The sequence below is a fragment of the Antechinus flavipes genome, chromosome 4, assembly GCF_016432865.1.
Source record: "Antechinus flavipes isolate AdamAnt ecotype Samford, QLD, Australia chromosome 4, AdamAnt_v2, whole genome shotgun sequence".
NCBI lineage: Eukaryota > Metazoa > Chordata > Mammalia > Dasyuromorphia > Dasyuridae > Antechinus > Antechinus flavipes.
In genome coordinates this window covers 200,584,936-200,606,300 of record NC_067401.1, presented here as the reverse complement: position 1 = coordinate 200,606,300, position 21,365 = coordinate 200,584,936, and the positions used below count along the sequence as shown (strand labels likewise).

Genomic DNA, 21,365 nt, shown 5'->3' with positions numbered 1-21,365 from the left:
TTGTCCATGATCCATGACCTCTTAACTCCACTTCTGCCTTTGCATCTTATACTCACTCCCATCCTCAACTTTATATCCACCCTAACCCTCATTGTTTTCTTTCTCTCCTCTTTAAACCTTGACCTCCCTCCTGCACTCACCCTTATCCTCATGTCTGTGTTTCCAAATCCAACAAACACACAACATATGGATAAGAAAGCATACAAAGACAGGAACACACATAACACATATTTGGAATATTCATAATTACAGAGACACAGACTAACACAAGGCTGCAATGATGGATGTAGCCTTGCATATATTCAATGCGGCCTCATTGTTACTTCTAGGGCTTCCTTTACTCTTTCCCTTAGTTTTAGGTTTTCTCAATCCTCCCTTTCTCCTTATCCCTCTCTCTAATTCCCCCCCTTTTCCTCAGTAGTGCAATTTAACCTCCTTACTGGAAACCTGGTACACTCCCTTTCTCATCCCCAGTCCTGGATATTGACTCTGGCACATTCACATGGTATAGGTGTGTGTGTTACAAAAGGATGTAACAACCTAAAACTCTTACCGAGAACTCATTAAACTGAGCTACCAATTCTGCCAACTGGCTCCGGACTTGACGTAGTTCCTGGGACTCTCGGGCCAGCTTATCCTTCATCTTGTTCAGAGTCTTCATCATCTCATCTTTTTCTATGGTTTTTGTCTCACATTCTCGCTCCTTCCGCTCTAGCCGGCTCACCAGCTCTGTGTGCTCTGGGGGATTAGGGAGGATCAGCAGGAAAAAGGGAGTCACCATCTTACCAATCATGGCAACAAGGATTCTGGAACATGAAGAGACTGGGGTGAGAAAGAACAAAGCAGGCAGCCTTGTTCATACATACTTACCTTTTCGGAATTTCTCAGCTTGATCTCGCCATTGATTCACTTCATTTTCATTGACAAGCCTAAAGAATGAAATTATCTTTCACTTGCCGATAATCTTTGAAATTTATCCCTTTCACTACATCTACTCAACCTTTAGCTTTTCCCTCTGCCCCATCTAGCTTGCTTTCCCCTCCATCCAGTCTAATTTCTAACCTTTCAGCCTCCTTTCTCCTAAACTGACCAAAACTGGTCAATTGATTTCCCAATCAATATCCTTAGGTTTGCCCCAAATTTTCATTATCTTATCCAATTCATAGTATTCTAAAATATTTGAATTTGGGAAGAATATTAAAGATCATCTAGCCCAACGTTCTCATTTTTTATAAGCCATGTAAATAAGGCCCCCAAAGATTAAGTGATTTGAAGGTCACACAGCAGATTAGTGCCATTAGAAAATGGTTCTTCTACTCTCACCTGTTCTCCTCCCCAACCAAAAAAATAATTTTTATATCCCACCTTCTGTTTTCCATGTTAGCTGGAGTGAGGATGATTGGGAAAGGAATAGGAAAACTGTTATGGGCAGAGATACTAGTCTTTTGGCCCTAACCAGTGGTCTAAATTCTCAGCTTCTGTGTTAGTGGAGGGAACTGTCTTCTACTCTCCTCATTTCCCAAAAAGTGTAGGGTCAGTTTTTTTAAGCTTCCTAAATAGAGTAATGCAGCAAACTCTCGATTATCTGGGCTAATGAGAAGTGTGGCACAAAATAATTCAAAACTCTGTATAATTAAAATAACCATTTCTACTTGGCTTAAAAATACACAGCATGAGTTATTTTAAACAGATTTACTCTGCTAATGATATTTGTCTCAAGCTGATACTAAAATATGCTTGTGTTATTTGAATAGACACTGATTGATCATGTAGAAATGGCTCCCAGAAATATATTGGGTGGGGAGAGGAGGTAAAAGGAAGTCAGACTGGAACTAAATACTTGTTGTGCATAAACCTCAAAGTGGATAATCGAGAGTCAGTTAACATTCTATACACTACTTAGAGGTTGTTGTCTTTGGAAAGAGAAAGTTGAGATTTTATGAATGAAAGGGATAGAGAAGAGTAGGGAGAAGAAGGAAGGGAGAAGGGTCACTGCTGCTCACATCTTGATGATATTTTTGACGTTGAAGTTCTCCAGGGGTGCCAAATCAGGGTCCACGCCCCTCTCATCCTGTAGGACGATCTGCTGGAGGATCCGATCTAGGAGCTGCCAATGATGGATGCTCCCACCATTCCGCTTATCTGAAGGCAAGGCAGTCACTGTGTCTTAACTGAGCCCCAGGAGCTAGAGCCTGGGTATCACAGCCTGGGGCATAGAGTAAAGAGCAGACACAGCCCCCAACTGAAGAAGGAGATGTGGTCTGCACTTTGGGGAAACTTCCAATCTAAGGAGGGGAGATCAGAAAAATGTAGCTCCTGGAAATTCATAAATCTAATTCACTCTCAATTGGAGAGCTTATCTGCTGTGGAATTTTAAATCCCCAGGTCCATCTCTCATCTTTCCCCTAGCTAGGTAACTCTCCTAGCTTTTTGTTAAGAAGAGAAACTCATTTTCATATCTTCCAAAGGAAAGTATATTTAGAAAGGTGAATCAATTACAAAACTAATGAATTCCAAAGGAAAATAAAAATGAAAAGTAGATTGTGCTTTGAATTATTCATGCCACTACTCCATAAGAACAGACAATTGAGAGATAGATATTACATATTACAGAAGAGTAGGGGTCACTGACTATGTTTGTGGGATGAAGAATGAGTAGTGTTACTCAGGGAAGGCATCCCAGAGGAAGTCCCTTTATATAGGGGAAGACACTGTTTTGTTTGTTCAAAGGCCTAGTGTTATTGAGGTCATTGCTCTCTAGTCATTTAGCTGCACCCTATTAGTCTGACTGGACATGTGGGAATTTGTGTTGCTGTTACTAACGTATCTCAGATCTTTTGCCCCTCACCCCCATTTACAAGGTGGTTACCTAATCTGCTTCTTTGAGTAAATGGATCCTCTACTTCTTCCTATGCTTTCTAGCAATCATAGGAAAAAAACAATCTTGGGGAATCTCATCATGAAACATCATAGAATCTCAGGGATGGAGGGTGCCATAACACCAAAGTTCAATTGTACAAAGAATATACAAATTCATCCTCACTGTCCCACCTGAGACCCACTGTCATGATAAACAAGCAGTCCAAAAAGACTGGAAACCAAGAGAGTAAAATTAAATCTTAGGAAGGAAATAGAAGGAACTCCCACTTCCTCTGTCTTCTTTTTTGAAGAGAAGCAGTGGCAGGTTCCTTGCTTCATGTCGTTACCCTTCTTTTCCCATCACTCTCCCTTTCTACATTTTATAGGACTTTTTCTATTTGTTTGTTATACTCTTCTTTCCTCAAGGAAAAATGAGATGAGTAGGCAAAGCAGAGGTTTTCAGGTATGGAATAGCTATTTCATATATATATATATATATATATATATATATATATATATATATATATATATATATATATACTGCAAGTAGGAGAAAATTTTTTGAAAAAGATTTTCAGAGAAATAAAATGTATATACTCCTCCTTGTTTGTCCATTCCTATATCCAATAATCCTCATGGGAAAAAAATTTCTGCTTTTATGTCTAACTTAAATTCTTCCTGTGACAATTTAAACCCATTTCTTCTTTTCAAGTCTTTATGACTTGAGTAGTAATCACAAATAATGTGATTAATCTGTACTCTTAGAATAACCCTAAAAATGATGAAAACAGAAGTATGTGGGCAAGTAGAATGTAGAAAAGGAAAAAAATGGAGATATAGGTAAAACTAGGAGGGAAAGATATCTTTAATAAGATTTCCCCTATTTACTCAGCACAAATAGTATTTCTTTCCTAACTGGAAACTCCACAAGAAAATGGAAAGTTGACTGTCAGAAATAGGAAAGTGGGGACAACATGACCTTGAAATGAAAAAATCAAGATGATGCTTGTTGGTCAAAGACACTGTCAACTCAATTATTTAAGTCTCCTGTTCCTCCCAAGAGCCTAGGTTCTTCTGAGTAGAGTAGAGGTAGGGACCTAAACCATATTTTTCTTTCCCCAAATACAAGGAACTAACAGTAGCTTGAGCTTCTGGACATTTTTGTTATTTCCTGGTCTCCTAGAAGAGTCATCTGAATATCTTCTGAGGGAATAACACTTGGGAAAATTCTGCTAAAAGGGGGCTCTCTCCCATCTCCCCAAGTTAAATGTTTGTGGTCTCTACTAATGGTGGAGGAAGAGACAGGACTTACAAGGTAGCTGTAAACAGTGTTGCAGCATGGAGAGCAGATAGGGATATGCTTCTGTGTGTTTCAGCTTCCTATGGATCAGGTCAAACATTTGTGATGCACTCTTGGTATCAATGTGTACCTGATGGAAAAACAAAGTAAGGAATAAATGAATGAGGAACCCAAGGAAGGGAGAGAGGGAGGCAAGAAGAGGAAGGAGATGATTCTGAGTTTTAAATAAATGAACTCTGAGATATCGCCTCCCACCCAGGACCTCCTTCCATTTCTCATCTCCCAACTGTCTCAGCATAAACAGCCAGAGATCCCACCCACAATTTGCTTAGACACAAGTAAAGAAGTTCATAATTAACTGTTGATGATCTGGAGAACATGTTATGGATAATCAAAATATAGACAATTATCTGATTTGGGAATTTATCACATTTTTATGGTGTGAATTGTTTAGCTGGGATTCTGCCAATACTGTCTATGTGATACAATTGATAGAATCTTCTAGTACAGTAAACAGCTCTCTAAGAATTTAAGTTGCTAAGAAGGTACTGACCTATATACCTCACTTAGAAGTTCCTTACACTTAGGAAATCACGGGTCTAGAACCTATCCTGTTCCTATATTTTGCTGAGGTTGACATTAATATAAGACTACATTTCCTTAAATACAAATCAAATGATGACAAGAAGAAATATCCCAAGAGAGTTATGTTGTTTGTCAGTCAGGTAATACAGAGTTGATTCTATGTTTCTTTAAGAATGGATGCCTTCCCAGCCATATGACCCTAGGCAAGTCACTTAATCACAATTGCCTCAGAAAAAAAAAAAAAGTATGCTTTCTTTCCTTTGAGGATCAGGACCTATGGATACATGCTAATTCTACAGAGAGTTCTGGCAGAATCTAGACATTGTGAGCATCCTGGAAACAAGAAAGTTAATAATGCTCTTTGTAGAATGCCCACTTTGGTGTACCATCCTTCAGGAACTTCTGAGGAAACCATTGGGAGGTTTGATACATATTGTGTTTGCACAATTGGATCTCACCATGTCAAACCTTCTGGCTAATTCCAAGTCATCCTCATTCCGGACCATTTCAAAGAAGTCTAAGTGCCTGGGCAAGGAAAAGATAAAGAATGTCACAACTGAGCAGTATCTCACAGTAAGGAAATCAAAATTAGATAAGATCCAAACATTCCTTTCAGCCAAGCATTTACTGACTATCTCCTCCACATAGATGGGCAGGGAATATTTACTTTGCTTTGAAGGAGAGGTTGGTGAACAGAGAAGTGGTCAAACAGAAAAGAAACTAAAGAGATTTTAAGAGACCCATAGGTTTTAGCCAAGACCAAATTGTGAAGTGTCTGGCTTAATCTGGGTACCATAAATTCTTCTCTATACTTCTCATTCTTGGAAGTCTTCTCAGATACTTGATAATTACCCTAGGCTTACTCTCCTTGGATTGTTCCTTTTGTGCTTCTTCCCACCATCCTGAGTTTGTTATTCTTAGGCCTCCTTTTCCACTATGAAATGAATAAGTCTTTTGTTTTGTCCCCTACCTGTCCAATATGGCGTTCTCATGCCTGCGAAGTTTGTCAATTACAGGCTGTATTCCCAACATTAGGAACTCATATCGCAGATGTAACCGAAACTCCAGATTATCCTTGAAAAAAATTGGGATGAGGTGAAATTGGAATGGGGGTGTAGTGGGACAGGGAGCAGAATCAGTAAAGAAAGATTTATTTCATTGTCTAGATCAGAAAACCACCATCATTTAATGTTTTCTTTAAGCCCTTAATGCACTTCTCCCCCAAACCGTACCCATATCCAATCTGTTGCCATGTCTAGTCAATTCTACCTTTACAACATCTTTTTTATAGTTCCCCTTTCCCACTCTGGTGCTGCTGCCATCTTGATGTAGCCACTCATCACTTAACTCCTAGATTATTGAAATAGCCTTCTACTTGTTGCCATCTTCTATTCAATTGTTAAGCTGATCTTCCTAAAAGGAAGGTCTGACCATGTCTCACCCAATTAAATAATCTCCAATGGTTCCTTATTGCCTCTAGAAACAAATATAAAATCTTGTTTGATTTTTAAAAACTCTTCATAATGGGGGCCCTTCCTGCCTTTCCAGATATTTTATATCTTACTTTTCTTGTACTACAATTCTATGACAATGGCCTCTTTGTTATTTCTCAAGCATCCCATCATCCAGCTCCATGTATTTTCACTGACTTTTTCTCCCTGTAACTCTCTCGCACTTCATCTTGTCATCTTGACTCTTCTGAAATCTTGGCCATAGCCCGCATCTACAAGAAGCTTTTCCTAAACCTTCAAGTTGTATATCTCTTATCTGTACATAGTTGTTTGCTTGTTAAGATTATGAGCTCCTTAAATGAAGGGCTTTTTGCCTTTTTTTGCATCCTGATACTTGATAGACACTTAATAAATGCTTGATGGTTTGACTTTCTCATGATATCCTACACTAGTTCCTGTAATATATGCTCTTGGTCCCTCCAAAATTTACAGAGTCCCATGGGAAATTCCACCCAGAGGGGAGAGAGAGAAGATACAAACTTTATTCAATTTCTTATTAGTCTTTTAATGAGAATATACAATATTAGAATATGTTACCTACTCAACCTGCAGGTATGTAAAAAATATTACCTATACAACCTATATAATATATTACTTACACAATTTTGGCTTAGAATGCTTAGCAAAGCTGGTACATATTCTAAAGACCCAAGTAATAACACCATCACAAGGTCAAGCCACTATCAGAAACTTACCATACTTCTGACCCTATCCTATCCTATGCTGGATTGGAGTGTCATTTATAAGGAAGATAATGGAAAGAAAAACAATGCTGAGGACATGCATTAGCTCCATCCTGGAACAAAATGATGCTGAGATGCTGTTTCATTTAGGGGTGCCCTTCCATGTACACTATAGCTACTTTTCTAATGTCTTTTTTTCCTAAGGCTTTATTTAGTCAGTCTCGGAGAGAAGCTCTAACTCTGAGATCTAAGAGCATTAAGGATTATTATTATACAATAAAAGATATCAAGATAGCATGAGGCTCAGAATTTACAGTCATATCTTCAGAACATAGTTCAAATGTAACAATATCACCAACATCTCAGAAAGTTCTTCTAGAAGTGTTAACCCATGCCCCTTATTCTTCAGTTTATTTCCAAGCACTAATTCTTCATTTTCCAATATTGTCTTAAATTCCTGCTCTGCTCCCATCCTGGATTTCTCTCTGCTTTAGACCCTTCAGATAAGACCATTTTCTTTTTTTCTGATTTGTCTGACTTTCCCTCCAAACCTCTCACTATAGTAATCTATATCTACTTCCTTTGTTCTAGTTAACGTATTGGACTGTCTTCTATTATTCAAATATACTTCAGATCTCTCTTCTTTTTCAGGAAGTTTTCCTGAATTTATCTATCTATCTATTTTCTGGGATTGATAAAAAAAAAAGAGAGAGAGAGAGAGAGAGAGAGAGAGAGAGAGAGAGAGATCAGAGCCTTTGAGTCCCCTAATTTAACTGGTCTTGATCTATTTAAGTTTTAAACTTTATACTGGGCCTGTTCTGACTAATGTTAACAGTAGAGAAGAACTGTTTATACTTGCTCTGTGAAGAATAATTGCTTGTTAGTTTAAGTAAGAAGCTAAGCCTCAATCACAGCATTTAAAGTGATCTTTGCTGTGAAATTCAAGACAGTTAGCATGGACTAAGATTTTTGAAGTCTAAATATTTAATTGTTTATTCATTGACTCTAATGGCTTTAATGAAGACCAATCTTTTTGCTTAAAAGAAACAAAAAGCTAACATTAACAAAATTCATATAAATAGGATCTTATTTCTTGAATTGACTAATGTCTGATGGCAACCATTAGGACTGATTTCAATGGTAGATACAATGATAAAATAATGGATCCTCTCCTCTTCATAGTATCAGTATGATGGAAACATAGTTTTACATTTTACTTTTCATTTATATTTTGCTTTTATCAGGCTGATACTTCAAGTAGTTATATTTCAGAGGGCATGACTCTGGCCTATGATGTATCCAAGTGCATGACATTTGTATTGTAACAGTTGGCCTGTACTTTGTGTTTGTATCACATTTTAATTTTGTTGCTTAATATAGAGAGAAGGTTACTATAAACTCCCTAAAAGTGATGATGGTGACAGACTTTGCCCAATAAGAAGTCAAAGGTCCTTCCTTTGACTTCCTACTTTACCCTAGGATTCCCTACTTTGGAAAAAACCTAATTAAGACAACACTGTACTCTGGGAGAGACTAGGGATTTGGGAGGAAAGTAACCTACCTCTCCAGCACCAGCATTGAGGACGGCATTAATGAAGGACATGATGGCTGTCTTCAGATTCACTTCATCCCGATAGCGCCCCATGCTTCGGTCCAGCTCATTCAACAAAGTCTGGGAGAGAAAAGAAGATAGGAGATCTTAATACCTTACTAATCTTGACTTCTTGCCTGCTTTTGTTCATGTTATTCTATTGCCCCATCCCACCCCCATCCTGCCTAATGTCTTCTTTAAAGCTTCTCTTAAAGTTTATCTTGACTCCTTCTGACTAAGGCTTTACCTCCTCTTACCAGTTATGTTATCACAATGTGCTGACAAAATGCTTTCTTAATTAAACTCTTTTATGAGTTGTTTGTGTTCTGTGTTCTGTTACTCCAACTGAGTTTAAGTTCTTTGAGGGAAGGAACAATTTCTTTTATTTTTTTTATATCTTTTCTGTAGTTCCTAATATAGAGACCTATTCATTGCAGGCACTGAAAATTGCTTAAAAACTAAACAAAAAACAAACTCCAAAAGAATTTCTATGCTAGGTTTGGGGTAAGATTGGAAGAGAGTTAAACTGAAATTTTAGGTATGAAGAAGATCAATAAATATCAATTGCATGAAACTCTGGACAGTTTCCTGTGGTCCAGAATTCTAGGCAATATTTGGTCATCTATAAGGTCATTGGACTTTGGGCTCAGGCCTATCAGAGCATTCTTTGAAATATCTAACTTCAATGAAAGGCAGGGCAGCAGAAAGTATTGGCCCCTAGCATTAGAAAGACCAGAGTTCAAATCCTACCTATGTCTTTTATTAGCTTTGATCATGGGCAAGTCCCTTTACTTTTCTGAGCCTCATTTTTCTTATCTGTAAAATGAAGATAATCATATATGTCTCACAGTGTGGTTGTGAAGTTCAAGTAAAATAATAATAGCTAATATTTACATAGCATTTACTAAGCATTAAGCACTGTGCTAAGGCTTTCCAATTATTATCATAATTGATCTTTGTAAAAATCCTGAGAAGCAGGTGCTTTTATTAACCCCATTTTATAGAGAAGGAAACTGAGGCAAATAGTGTTAAGTGGCTTCCCCAGGAATCTATTACTAGTAAACATCTGAGGCCAGATTTGAATTCAAATCTTCCTAACTCAATGTCCAGCACTCTATTCATTACATTACCTCTCTGCCTACAAAATAAAAGTGCTTTGCAAACTGTAAATTGCAAATGAATACCAATATTGTTCATCTTATTATCATAAAAATCTCATTCTTATCTTTTTGGATGGGGTTCAGAAAGAAATAGTGGTGGAACAGGTCACTAGACTGCTCTTATTCTTATATATTTGATGTTCTATGAACCACTGCAAAAAATTATCTATTTTTGTAATTAAATCAAAGTATTAGGATGTGAGCTTATTGTCCAAAGGCCTGATAAAAGCATTCTTGGTACAAGGATACATGTACATCCTTGTACATATGTACATATATACATCTTCCTCCTACCACATGGTTTTGATTTCTTCTTCTAGGTCTCTCTATGTCAAAAGCTTTTTTGTTCCATGATGCTTGGAGATGTGAATATTTAGTATGGCAACATTTGTTAACTTTATGAATCAATGTTATAATAGAACAACTGTAGTCCACAGCTATTGATGTCCTGATACCCTGAGAATTTATTGATTGAATTTTCCAGGATATTTCAAAATCTGTATTACTTTTACTATTATTATTATTACCAACAGTTGTAAAAGTAACCCGTTTTCCTGGTCAACCTCTTGGAGACATCTCTGGTCCATTCCTTCCCTGTATTAGCTCTTTATTTTCCAAGTCCCTTCACCTAGTTGATATATTCCTATACTCTTTATATGATACCTTCCTTATACCATCCATCTAAATGCTATCTCCATGCATACTCAAATTCCTTCCATTTAAGCTTCATCACCTTATTTCCCCAGTCCCTTTACTTATAATATATGCCCCTCATGCCCCATTTGAAATAGCACCCTTGTGTAGCTTTGTGAATGACTTTCATATTGTTCTCATATCCCTCACCTGGAAGCGTGTCCTCTCAGCTGCATACACCTGGTAGTGCAACATGGCTTGGAGCACCTTCTTATGGCCCCCAGGCACCAGGCAGACAGCACCTAAGATCTCAAGCACAGCCACCTTGGTTTTGCTATTCTCAGTGCGCAAGCTTTGGGCAATGGTGCTAATGCCCTCAGGTTGTGCCAACACATGGGCACGACCCTGGGAATTGTTCATCAATGCCTTGATGCAGCCAATAAGGGATGTATGTATTCGGCTCTCACAAGTAGCGTGGTCCATACTCCGAAGAAAGTTCAAGAGGCAGGTCAACCCATCTAACTCAATGAATCGAGTCACAAATCTGGGGAAGGGAATAAGGAGGCAGTGTGGAGTGGGAGAAAAGAATATGAGAGTAGGTAAGGTACACTGACATATCATTCCACATTTTGTTGCTAATATTTATTGTTCAGTAGTTTCACCTGTGTCTGACTCTTCATGATCCCATTTGGGGTTCTGGGGGGGGTGCTATTTCCTTTTTCATTGCATTTTACAGATGAGGAAACTGAGGCAAACAGGATTAAATGATTTCCCTATAGTCACTCAATTAGTTCATGTCTGTGACTAGATTTGAGCTCAGAAAGATGAGTTTTCCAGATTCCAAATCTGTCATTCCAACTACAGAACTACCTATCTTCTTGTTTTTTCACATATATAATACCTAATAATATGATAATAATACCTAATAACCCACACCACTGTGCACCAATTAGATTTTCATAGCTATACATGTATTTATATTATGTATTTACTATATATAACATTCATATCATATTTCTATTCCAAGTACATCACACCCACACATTAGTTCCTTGTCATCCTATCATTTGATTGGCATTGCTCTGTTTCATAACCTGGCTCTCCTTGAGAGCAAATTCTGGCTTTTGATGCTTTTGTATTCCACAGGACTTGGCACATCATAGCCACTTAATAAATATTGATAGATAGATTTCAATTTATTTTTAGATCATTACAGATTTTCATACACTCTAAAATCTAGCCAAATTGACCTTGATGATCGTTACATATGTCTTTCTATCTTCAATTTCTTTGCTCTTTGTACAAGCTGCTTCCCAAACCTGGAAAGCATGCTTTCTTACCTATGCTTCTTGGAATACCTGATTCCTTTCCTTTGAAAAGAGCTATCTAATTTTTAAAAGATTTTTGGAAGAGATGCTTGGGCTCTCACAGACTTCTCTCCATTTCTATATACCATGACACTCTGATGAAGTCCTCTCGGTTCTCTTGTCTAGCTTCACTGCCCTCTTCCAATGCCTCTTCTCCTTCTGTCCTTGATCAAAATGGTTGAGGATGGGGCAGGTAGCACTTAGTAATTCTAATTACTATTCTTTTCACATCCATAAATTCACTAAAAGGATACGGTTTTTGTTTGTTTGTTCTTTTTTCAAAGTTAAGCCGAAATGCCTCCTTTTAAAACAATCTCTCCAGGGGCTACAGTCCTCCCACCAAAATAACACTATATTTACTTTGTATATTCATATGCCTCCTTGTGTCTGACCTGTGCCAAGCTTGTACTTATTTGTTCAGATATAATCAGACACATTGTACCTTGAACTCGACATAATATCATTTTGGTCCTCTTAAGAACAAAAGAAAACAACCAGTTGTACATAGGTGTTATTTTGCTTGAAAGAACTATAAACTCCTTGAAGGAAACAACAGACCCTTTTTTTTCTCCCCCAGCACCTATCATGGTGCCTCAAATGGCACAAAGTAGGCATTACGAAATGCTTGTGGATTAACTGATTACATGTTGGTGAGAAAGATAACAATTAGCTTTACTAAATGCTCCTTATTCCAACCCTCAACTTTCCTCTGTCTCAAGGCAGAAGAAGAAGATACTATTAGAGAAGGGCAATGAGGCTAGATGAGAGAATTGGAAGGATTTATTAGAGTGATATGCTATAGAATAGTGGAAAGAGCTCTACAGGATCCTAAGCACCTCTTTAAGAAATCTTAAAAGAAAAAAAAAATTAGGTATCTTTCTCCAAATAGGGTTGAGCTTACAGCACATTTACATTTATTTGTGTATTTCTGTGCTCTTGGTTGGAAGGGGAAAATGACTGTTGTTCTATTTCCCTACCCTTCGCCAATGATAGACTCAGAGAGAAGGAGAAATCAGAGACTGACACCACTCATTAAGCCCTTCACTTTTCATTTTCTTTTCTGTCACCCCTCCTGTTGTTGACCCTAGTTATAAGAACAGAAATTCAACAAGATAAAAGCAAAGAAAGGCAGCAGGAGGAATCAAGGGCCTCAAGAGAAGAAATCACACACAGGACAGACATAATAATTTCTACTTTTTATCCAGCCTTACCCTCGGTTCAATGCAAAGAAAGGGGAAAATCTCATCTGGGTGCATCACAGAATCTGCAGTCTGGCCTTCATTCAATGTGCTGTATATTTATTTTCTCAAATCAGGAAAAATTCTACCTCATACTGAACTACTTGTGTCCATCTGTCATCTCCAGGACTTTGTATTAGCTGTTTTGCATTGTCTGAAATGCTCTTCCTTATTACCTCGGTCTCTTAGTTTCCCAGATTTCTTTCTGGACTTTACTCAAGATCTTCCAGCTGTTAATGCCTACCCCTCTCAGACTATCTTGCATCTACTCTATAAATAGATGATATGTACCTATTTATTCTCATGTTGCCTCCTTCATCACAATGTAAGCCCTTTGAGGATTGCAGCTGTTTTCTACCTCCATTGTATCCACAGTACCTGGATGCTTGTTGGTTGGTTGGTTGGTTGGTTGGTTGTGGGGAGGAGTATACAGAATCCTTCAGAGGAGGCTCTGAAACTTGTTTCAGCCCTGCTGCAGAAAGTCCTTTCCAGATTTAACCTGGCTCCCATCTCTCTATTGTCCTAAGCATGAAAGGAACCAAAATAGCCACTCTATCTTTCTCCCAAGGTGGCCTTCATGGATTTAAGATTTACTGAAATTTTCTCTCTCAGGCTTCTCTCCTCTTCAACCCCTTAAACCCTGAGCCCTTAACCTTGGCTACCTCCCAGCTCCAAAGAATGGTAAACTGAAATAAAATGTGTCAGAATGGTATAAAGTGAGGTAGAGTGAGAGGAATGGAACTGGGCTGGTGTACAGAGAAGTGAGGAAGGAATATATCATTCCAAAATCCTCCAACTTGAAGGGAAGGCATGGGAGGTGAACTAGATCCAAGGGAATCAAGGTTAAGGGAGAAGACTCAGAGTTACCTCATAGGTTGAGTGCGAAGAGCTGTCTTTAGGTCTTCAACAACTTTGTTCCTCATCTCTGTTTCCTCTTCATCAAAGGCATACAGAGTCTGCATCTGTTGAGAAAGTAAAAATAAGGAAGAAAATGTGTGTATTAATGGAGCAAGGGAGAGAAGGATCATTCTGCCTATGTGCTTTGAGGTGGAGTACATGAAGAGTTTGACTTTTGAGTCATGAAAGTCTTAAGTTTGAATTCCTGCTTCCAATGACATTTACTAGCTATGTAACCCTACACACATCACTTCATCTTTCTCTCAGCCTCAACTTCCTCATCTGCAAAATAGGTATAATAGCGCCTACTCCTTAAGATTATGTGAAGATAAAAGGAAATAACATATGAAAAGTGTATTGCAAACTTCAAATACTAATAACAGGTTTTATAATCATTATATACTCCTCTTCCTCTCTACCCAGGAGAGCTCATGGATAATGCTTTCTCATTCAGGTTACCTTCCATCTGTAACTATCTTATATTTATATATTGTCTTCCCCATTAGAATATAAGCTCCTTGAAGGCAGAGACTGATTTTGCCTTTCTCTGTATCCCCTAAAGCTTTTCACAGTGCCCAGCACATAAGAAGTACTTGCTCATGAATGCTTATTGCTTGATCAGCTTTAAAAAATGGTTCATAAAATGCTATAAAATATAAGCATATCAGTACTATAAAAATATGACACATTATATTCGAGGTAAGGTAAGAGTTGCAAAACGCAATCTAGGAGTTAGGGTACATAAATGCAGACTTTCTCTTTGGGCTGGAGGAGGGCTGAGTGTTCTCAATGCTGAAGCCCAGGTAAGCATCTCATCAGAAATGTTTTAGGATTTCCTCAAAAATAAGAAGAAGAGACTACTTACAGCAGCCATGGAGTTTATCCGATCAATGTAATAATCTGGCCAGCTGGTCGCCAACTTGTTGGGATCCTCCTGTTCCTGAAACAAATAAAGAAACAAGTAAAGCATAACTTTTTGGAAAGTTAAAAAATAATTTGGAGATTTATGGTTTGAGAAAAGACAACAGTACAGTAAAAAGTTATTAAGTGCCTATTACATGCAAAATATTGTACTAGGAGGTGAGACAATCTTTAAATAAGATCCAATCCCTGTTCTCAAGAATATTTAATTTATATCTTAACTATCTTAAGTATAGATTATCACATGATAAGTGCCTTACAAGGTTATGGGGAAAGTATCTGGTGAAGTTGGAGTGAAAAGGCTATTCCCATCCTAGGCAAAGGTTCTAAAAAAATTACCATTGTGAAGGTAATGCTCAAGAAAAAGCTAAGGAGCTGTTGATGTCTTCTCCAGGTCCCCCCTGAACTCATAGGTTCTTGACATTGTCAAAGATATTAGTACAGAGATTAAATGCTGCCTAAGAGTCTTGTCTTATCAAACTTTCAGACCTCTAGATACTTTTCTTCTCCATAGGCAAAATGATTCTCAGGAGACAAGGACCAGGCTTCATATCCTTGGGAAAGTTATAGAATCACAAATTTAGAGGGGACCTCAGAGACCACCTAGTCCAAACCATATGTTTTTTTTTCTTTTTTAATATTTAATAGTTTTTATTTTTCCAAATACATGCAAAGATAGCTTTCAACATTTGCCTGCAAAATCTTTTGTTCCAAATGTTTTTCCCTTTCCTCCCCTCTCTTCTCTCCCTAAAGCAGCAAGCAATACAATATAAGTTATGTATGTGCAATTTTTCCAAACATATTTCTATATTTATCATAATGTGCAAAAAAAATCAGATCAAAAGGGAAAAAACACAAGAAAGAAAAAAAAAACAAGCAAACAACAACAAAAAGGTAAAAATACTAGGCTTTGATCCATATTCAGTCTCAATAATTCTCTTTCTGGATGTGGATGGCACTTTCTTTCACAATCTAGTCCAGCCCATATGTTAACAATAATTGTTTCCTGATCCCCCGGAAACACACAGTCTTTGCTTGAAGGCTTCTGTTAAATGATGACTTTGTCATTCAGTTGTTTTTCAGCCATGATCCATTTGTGGTTTTCCTGGCAAGGATACCAGAGTGGTTTGCCATTTCCTTCTCCAGTTCATTTTTACAGATGAGAAAACTGAGGCAAACAGGATTAAATGGCTTACTACCGCCTAAACAACAACAAGAACAAGAACAAAAATCTGTCTACTTTGGGACAGCTCTGTTAGCAAGTTTATTTTTTCCTTATCTCAAGCCTAAAAATCTCTCTATGTGTCTCTCCCTCTACAACTTCCACTGGTTTTTCTAAGAAGATATAGGTTCCTATGTTTGATTTTTTAAAACTTTCATGTCCTGGCCTCAACCTATTTTAGCAACGTCATTATTAGTATTTTTCCCGTTCCTGTACTTTAGGGTATAACCAAACTGGCTATCTGTCTGTAACTCATACATATCATTTTATCTATCACTTTGTGCCTTTGCACTGTCCTCTACCCCTGCCTAGAATACATTGCCTCCTTCATCTAGAATCTTCCATTTCCTTCAAGTTATAGTTCTAAGATTTCCCACTCAGCTTCTTCTGATTCTTCTTCCTGCTGCTGCCTTCCCTCTCCCTAAATATTTTTTATTTACTTACATATATTGTATATATATATATATATATATATATATATATATAGAAAATTTATTCTGTATACTTAGATATGTATATATTATCTTTCCCAGTAGAATGTAAATTCCTTGAGAACAGTGTATAATACACTTTCTCTCTTCTGCCATTACTACCCTAGCATAGTCCTCCTCACCTCCTATCTGGACTATTGCAATATTCTTCTGATTGGTCTCTGTGTCTCAAATCTCTCCCCACTTCAGCTTCTCCTACATTAAACTCAAATTGATTTTCCTAAGATACAAGTCCCACTATATTACTGCCCTATTCAATTATTGCTGCTTGTTTTTCATCCTTCTTCTTGAAAAGGACTAATGATATTGCAAGGGTGTTCTCTATTGCCTCCAGAAGCAAATAAGAAAATCATCTGTTTGGTTTTTGAAACCTTTTATAACCTGGTCCCTTCCCACATTTTCAGTCTTCTTACAGTTTATTTCTTTTGACATAGTCTGTGATACAAAGACACAATACTCATTATTTCTTGAATGCAACACTCAATCTCCAGACTCTAGGTACTATGGAACATGGTTATGTTCCCTGCCTGGAATGTTCTCCCTTTTCACTTCTTTCATTTTGTGTCTTAGTTCAAATTCCGAGTTATGGTCTTTCCTTGTCCCTGTTAGACTGAGTACATTCCTTCTGAAATTTTAACAAGCTTTTTCTATACATTCTTTTTTGTACATAACTTTTGCATTCTCTATCCCCATCCCCAACTAGTTTGTGAGCTTCCTGAGAATAAATACTAGTTTTTGTTTATTCTTCCATAATCCTAGTATTTAAGTATGTAAGTGGTTGGTCCGAATTCTGTCCTGTGTAACCAAGTAGAACAAATCTAATCCTTTCTCACATTAATCAACCTCCAAATACTTAGAGGTAGTCTTCATGTTTCCTGGAGTCTTCCCTTCTCTAAATTAAATACTCTCAGTTCCTTCAATTGATCATGGCATATCATTTAACTCTCCCCTCCCCTATCTTAATTGCCATATCTATAGAATGAATATTGGACTAATTGATCTTTAAGTTATATTCTAAAGGTAGCTAGTTGGGAGTGGATAGAACCCTGGGATTGGAGTTAGGAAGACTTGAGTTCAAACCCAAACTCAGACATTTATTAGCTGTGTAACCCTGGGAAAGTCACTTAACCATGTCTGTCTCGGTTTCCTCATCTATAAAATAGCTGGACAAGGAAATGGCTAACCATTTCAGTATCTTTTCTGAGAAAACATCAAATGAATCATAAACCAAGTGAACAACAACAAATACATTGGCTCTACTCAAAACTTGTTCCTAAACAGAGATCAATCAATAAGTATTTATTAAGTACCTACTAAGTGCCAAGTACTAAGCTAAGCCCTGGGATATGGAGGCAAAAGGCAATCTCTGCTCTCAAGAAGGTTACAATCTAATGGGTTGTTTAAAAAAAAAAAAAAAGAGGTGAGAGCAGAGTGAAGTAAAAGGCCTAGATAAATCATCTAATCTTACCCTACATATGTGACCAGGTATCAGCTCCATAATATCCTTGGCAAAAAATAATCTAAGCTTTATTAGAATACCTCCAAATAAGGAGAAACTCACTACATTTGGAGGCAGCACCTTCCACTTTTGGACAATTCCAATTGTCAGGAAGGTATTATTTGTTTCTTTTTCCTCTGACAGCAGAATAACTTCTTGTTGCTCTAAGTTCTTGCCTTGCAGCAATCAGAACAGATCTCTGTCATGTACTCCCTTTTCAAATAGGTAGACAGATGTTATATGTTCTCTAAGTCCCCTATTCTTCACCTTCATTATTCTCAGGCCTTTTAATCAATCTTCAAAGGCATGGAGTCCTCTTACCACCCTAGTGACTCTCCTCTGGACAAGTGTCAGAAAAGGTCAGTAGTTTCCTTAAAAATGTAGCATCCATAATTAAACAACAAATACGATAAATGTGATCTGGTCAAAGGACATTACAGGGGAACCATCACTTCCATCATTCTGAATACTATTCCTTTCTATTAATGCAGTTTAAGTCTGAATTAGGCTTTTTTGTTTGTTTTTTGGGAGGGCGGTGTTGTTTTACACTGACTCACATTGAAATTGCAATTCACTAAACACCCATAGATCTTTTTCATAGGAATTTTTTCCTAGCTATGACTCCCCAAATTTGTGCTTGATTGATTTGTAAAATACAGAGTTTAAAGTTCATTTATTTATATAAATATTTCTCCATTTTTGATTTGTTTCCATTAAATCTCATAAGATTCAGTTCATTGTTCCCATCAGGCAGGATCATTTTAGTCTTTGACTGCCATCAATATGGTGCCTACATCTCTTAGTTTACAATCTAAAGGATGCCCAGCATAAGAGGAAGGAAAGGCAAGAGCAGAACAAGATAAAAGCTGAGAAGTTATCCAGTCTTGCCCTATACCTAACCAGGAATCATCTCTACATTATCCAAGTTAATCCAAGGAGCATGCAATTTATGCAGAACTCAATTCACTGATTTCAAAAGTTGAACAGGTCAAGGACAGATCATTAGGGCACTCCACTTAGAGGCTTCTCTTCAAGTTTGAATCAATGGTCCTATAACCTTTGAACTTTTTGAAGAAAGAGAGGAAGCCAGAAAATAAGAAGACACAAAGATAAAGAAAAAGAAATAGATGCAGTGAAATGACAATAATAATGATTCAATCATCTGGTACTTTACAATTTACAAAATGCTTTTCTGAGAGCTACATAAGTAAAGCTATAGAGAGAGAGGGGAGAAGAGAGATAATATGCAAAAGAGACATAACCAGAAAAAGATGGAGGTGGGGGGAAGAAGAATGAGAGACCAAGAGATAAATAAGAAACATAGAGAGGAAGAAGAGATAAGAGCAATGAAAATTAATGAGAGATGAAAACAAATTAAGTCCCAGACAGAGTCTAGTGCTGTACTCATTTGGAAGCAATGATAACTTCTATATAAAGGAGGTGAAACTATATGTGAAATGTATGAATGCTATCTGAATGTCCTTCTGTAAAAGCAGGGATGGCTTGGTCTTTGCTCTTCTGACCATATACAGTGAAACTCAATGGTTTTTTAGAGTGGAACATTTAGCATTATCCTTAACTCTTCATTTTTTCTCACTACCCATATCTAAAGAACTGCCAGTTTTTGTTGTTTCTACTGCATTTCTATGTTCAAATAGCTGTCACTCTTATTCAGGCATTTTAGCAATAACCTCCCAATTGGGCCTCCTCCTCATCTCTCTTCACTCCAGTCCATCTAACAGAAAAGCCATAGTGATTTTTTTTTTTAGTACAGATTTGATCATGTAACTCAATCAATTCCATTGACCTTTTATTGCCTTTAAGATCAAGTATAAATTCCTCTGTTTAGCTTTTAAAGCCTTATCTAACTCTAATCTAACTTGCTGGAGTCACTGGACATTACTCTCCTTCATAAAGGATGCCCAGCATAAGAGGAAGGAAAGGCAAGAGCAGAACAAGATAAAAGCTGAGAAGTTATCCAGTCTTACCCTATACCTAACCAGAAATCATCTCTACATTACCCAAGTTAATCCAAGGAGCATGCAATTTATGCAGAACTCAATTCACTGATTTCAAAAGTTGAACAGGTCTAAATAAAACGTTCTTTCTACTCTTCACACATGGAATACCATCTCCTGTTCCTGTGTCTTTGCACTGGTCATCCCTCATTCCAGGAATTTACTTCACTCCCATTTATTTCCTAGAGTCCTTCTCTTTCCCCTAAGTATAGCTTAGGTACCACACTCTATATAAAAACTTTGCTGATCTTACACACACACACACACACACACACACACACACCCCTACCTGCTGGTACTCTCTCTCCAAATCTATTTGTATAAATTTTCTTTATATTTATCCTATCTCTGACTATCGATCTATCTCTCTCATTAGAATATGTGAGCCTCTCTAGAACAGAAACTATCTTGATTTTTAATAGATTTCCAGAGATCACAATAATACTCTGAATTTAGTAATCACTTAATAAATATTTAATTTAGTCATTCATTCCTAAGTACCTTGATTCCCCCTTTAGAATATAAGCTTCTTGTGAGGAAGGATAAGTGGTTATTCTGGATTGATTGTTTGATTGATTAAACAAAAATGCTTCAGAAAATCTTCTTCTCCTTGACTTCCCAACCTAGGCCTACAACCTCACATCCACAGTTTGTAGTTCAGTCATTTCATCCATGTTCAATTCTTTATGACTTCATTTGGAATTTTCTTGGAAAAGATACTGGATAATGCAGCATAAGCAAGCAACTATATTAAATTCTCTTTGGACTCAAGCATTACTAGTGTCAATAATCAATGGGATTAAACTATGCTTGCAATGTACTGGCAGACAGAAATCGCAAAAGACAAAACCAATCCAAATATACTGCATTTTGTGCATTTTTTCCAAGTTCCTTATGTAGGTCCCCTATATTTATTCTTTATTCTATATAATAAACCAAGTAGTATCTACTTAGAAGAATTTTTAAAAAAAGAAAAGAAAAGATACTAGAATTTGGCATTTCTTTCTTCAGCTCATTTTACAGATGAGGTAAAGAAGTGACTTGCCCAGCTAAGTGTCTAATTTGAATTCAGAAAGATGAGTTTTTCTGATTCCAGTCCCAGTATTTTATGTACTGCCTCTCCATTCACAATATACTGTCTCAATAAATGTATTCTCACACTCATGGGTCTGTATGGCATAGATGACTTTCCTTGAACAAGAAAGTCCATCCCAATAGCTGGTAGAAATAGTAGAGAAAGAGAAAGTACCTTCTTCTTGCTGCAGTAGATCTGCCATTTCTTTTCCAATGGCAGTGCAAACATGGCCTCCCTATTTTTGTCTGTGAGATCCAACTCATCCTGTAGAGGAGAAGAAAAAACAGCAAAAAAAAAAAAAAATATCATCAGAAGT

At 37.2% G+C, this 21,365-nt stretch overlaps 1 protein-coding gene across 3 annotated transcripts in view; it reads right to left on the bottom strand.

Annotated features, from left to right (window-relative positions):
- DAAM2 (dishevelled associated activator of morphogenesis 2) overlaps positions 1-21,365 on the bottom strand; it is a 137,539-nt gene that overhangs the window by 26,846 nt on the left and 89,328 nt on the right. For all 3 annotated transcript variants that reach the window (XM_051996889.1, XM_051996891.1, XM_051996890.1), the window contains exons 3-13: positions 21,224-21,313; positions 14,690-14,764; positions 13,795-13,889; positions 10,533-10,866; positions 8,500-8,610; positions 5,715-5,818; positions 5,203-5,269; positions 4,172-4,289; positions 2,004-2,142; positions 871-929; positions 554-738 (exon numbers count right to left, since the gene is read on the bottom strand). In XM_051996889.1, coding sequence (XP_051852849.1) covers positions 554-738; positions 871-929; positions 2,004-2,142; positions 4,172-4,289; positions 5,203-5,269; positions 5,715-5,818; positions 8,500-8,610; positions 10,533-10,866; positions 13,795-13,889; positions 14,690-14,764; positions 21,224-21,313 — 1,377 coding nt within the window. The remainder of the gene's footprint in view (positions 1-553; positions 739-870; positions 930-2,003; positions 2,143-4,171; positions 4,290-5,202; positions 5,270-5,714; positions 5,819-8,499; positions 8,611-10,532; positions 10,867-13,794; positions 13,890-14,689; positions 14,765-21,223; positions 21,314-21,365) is intronic.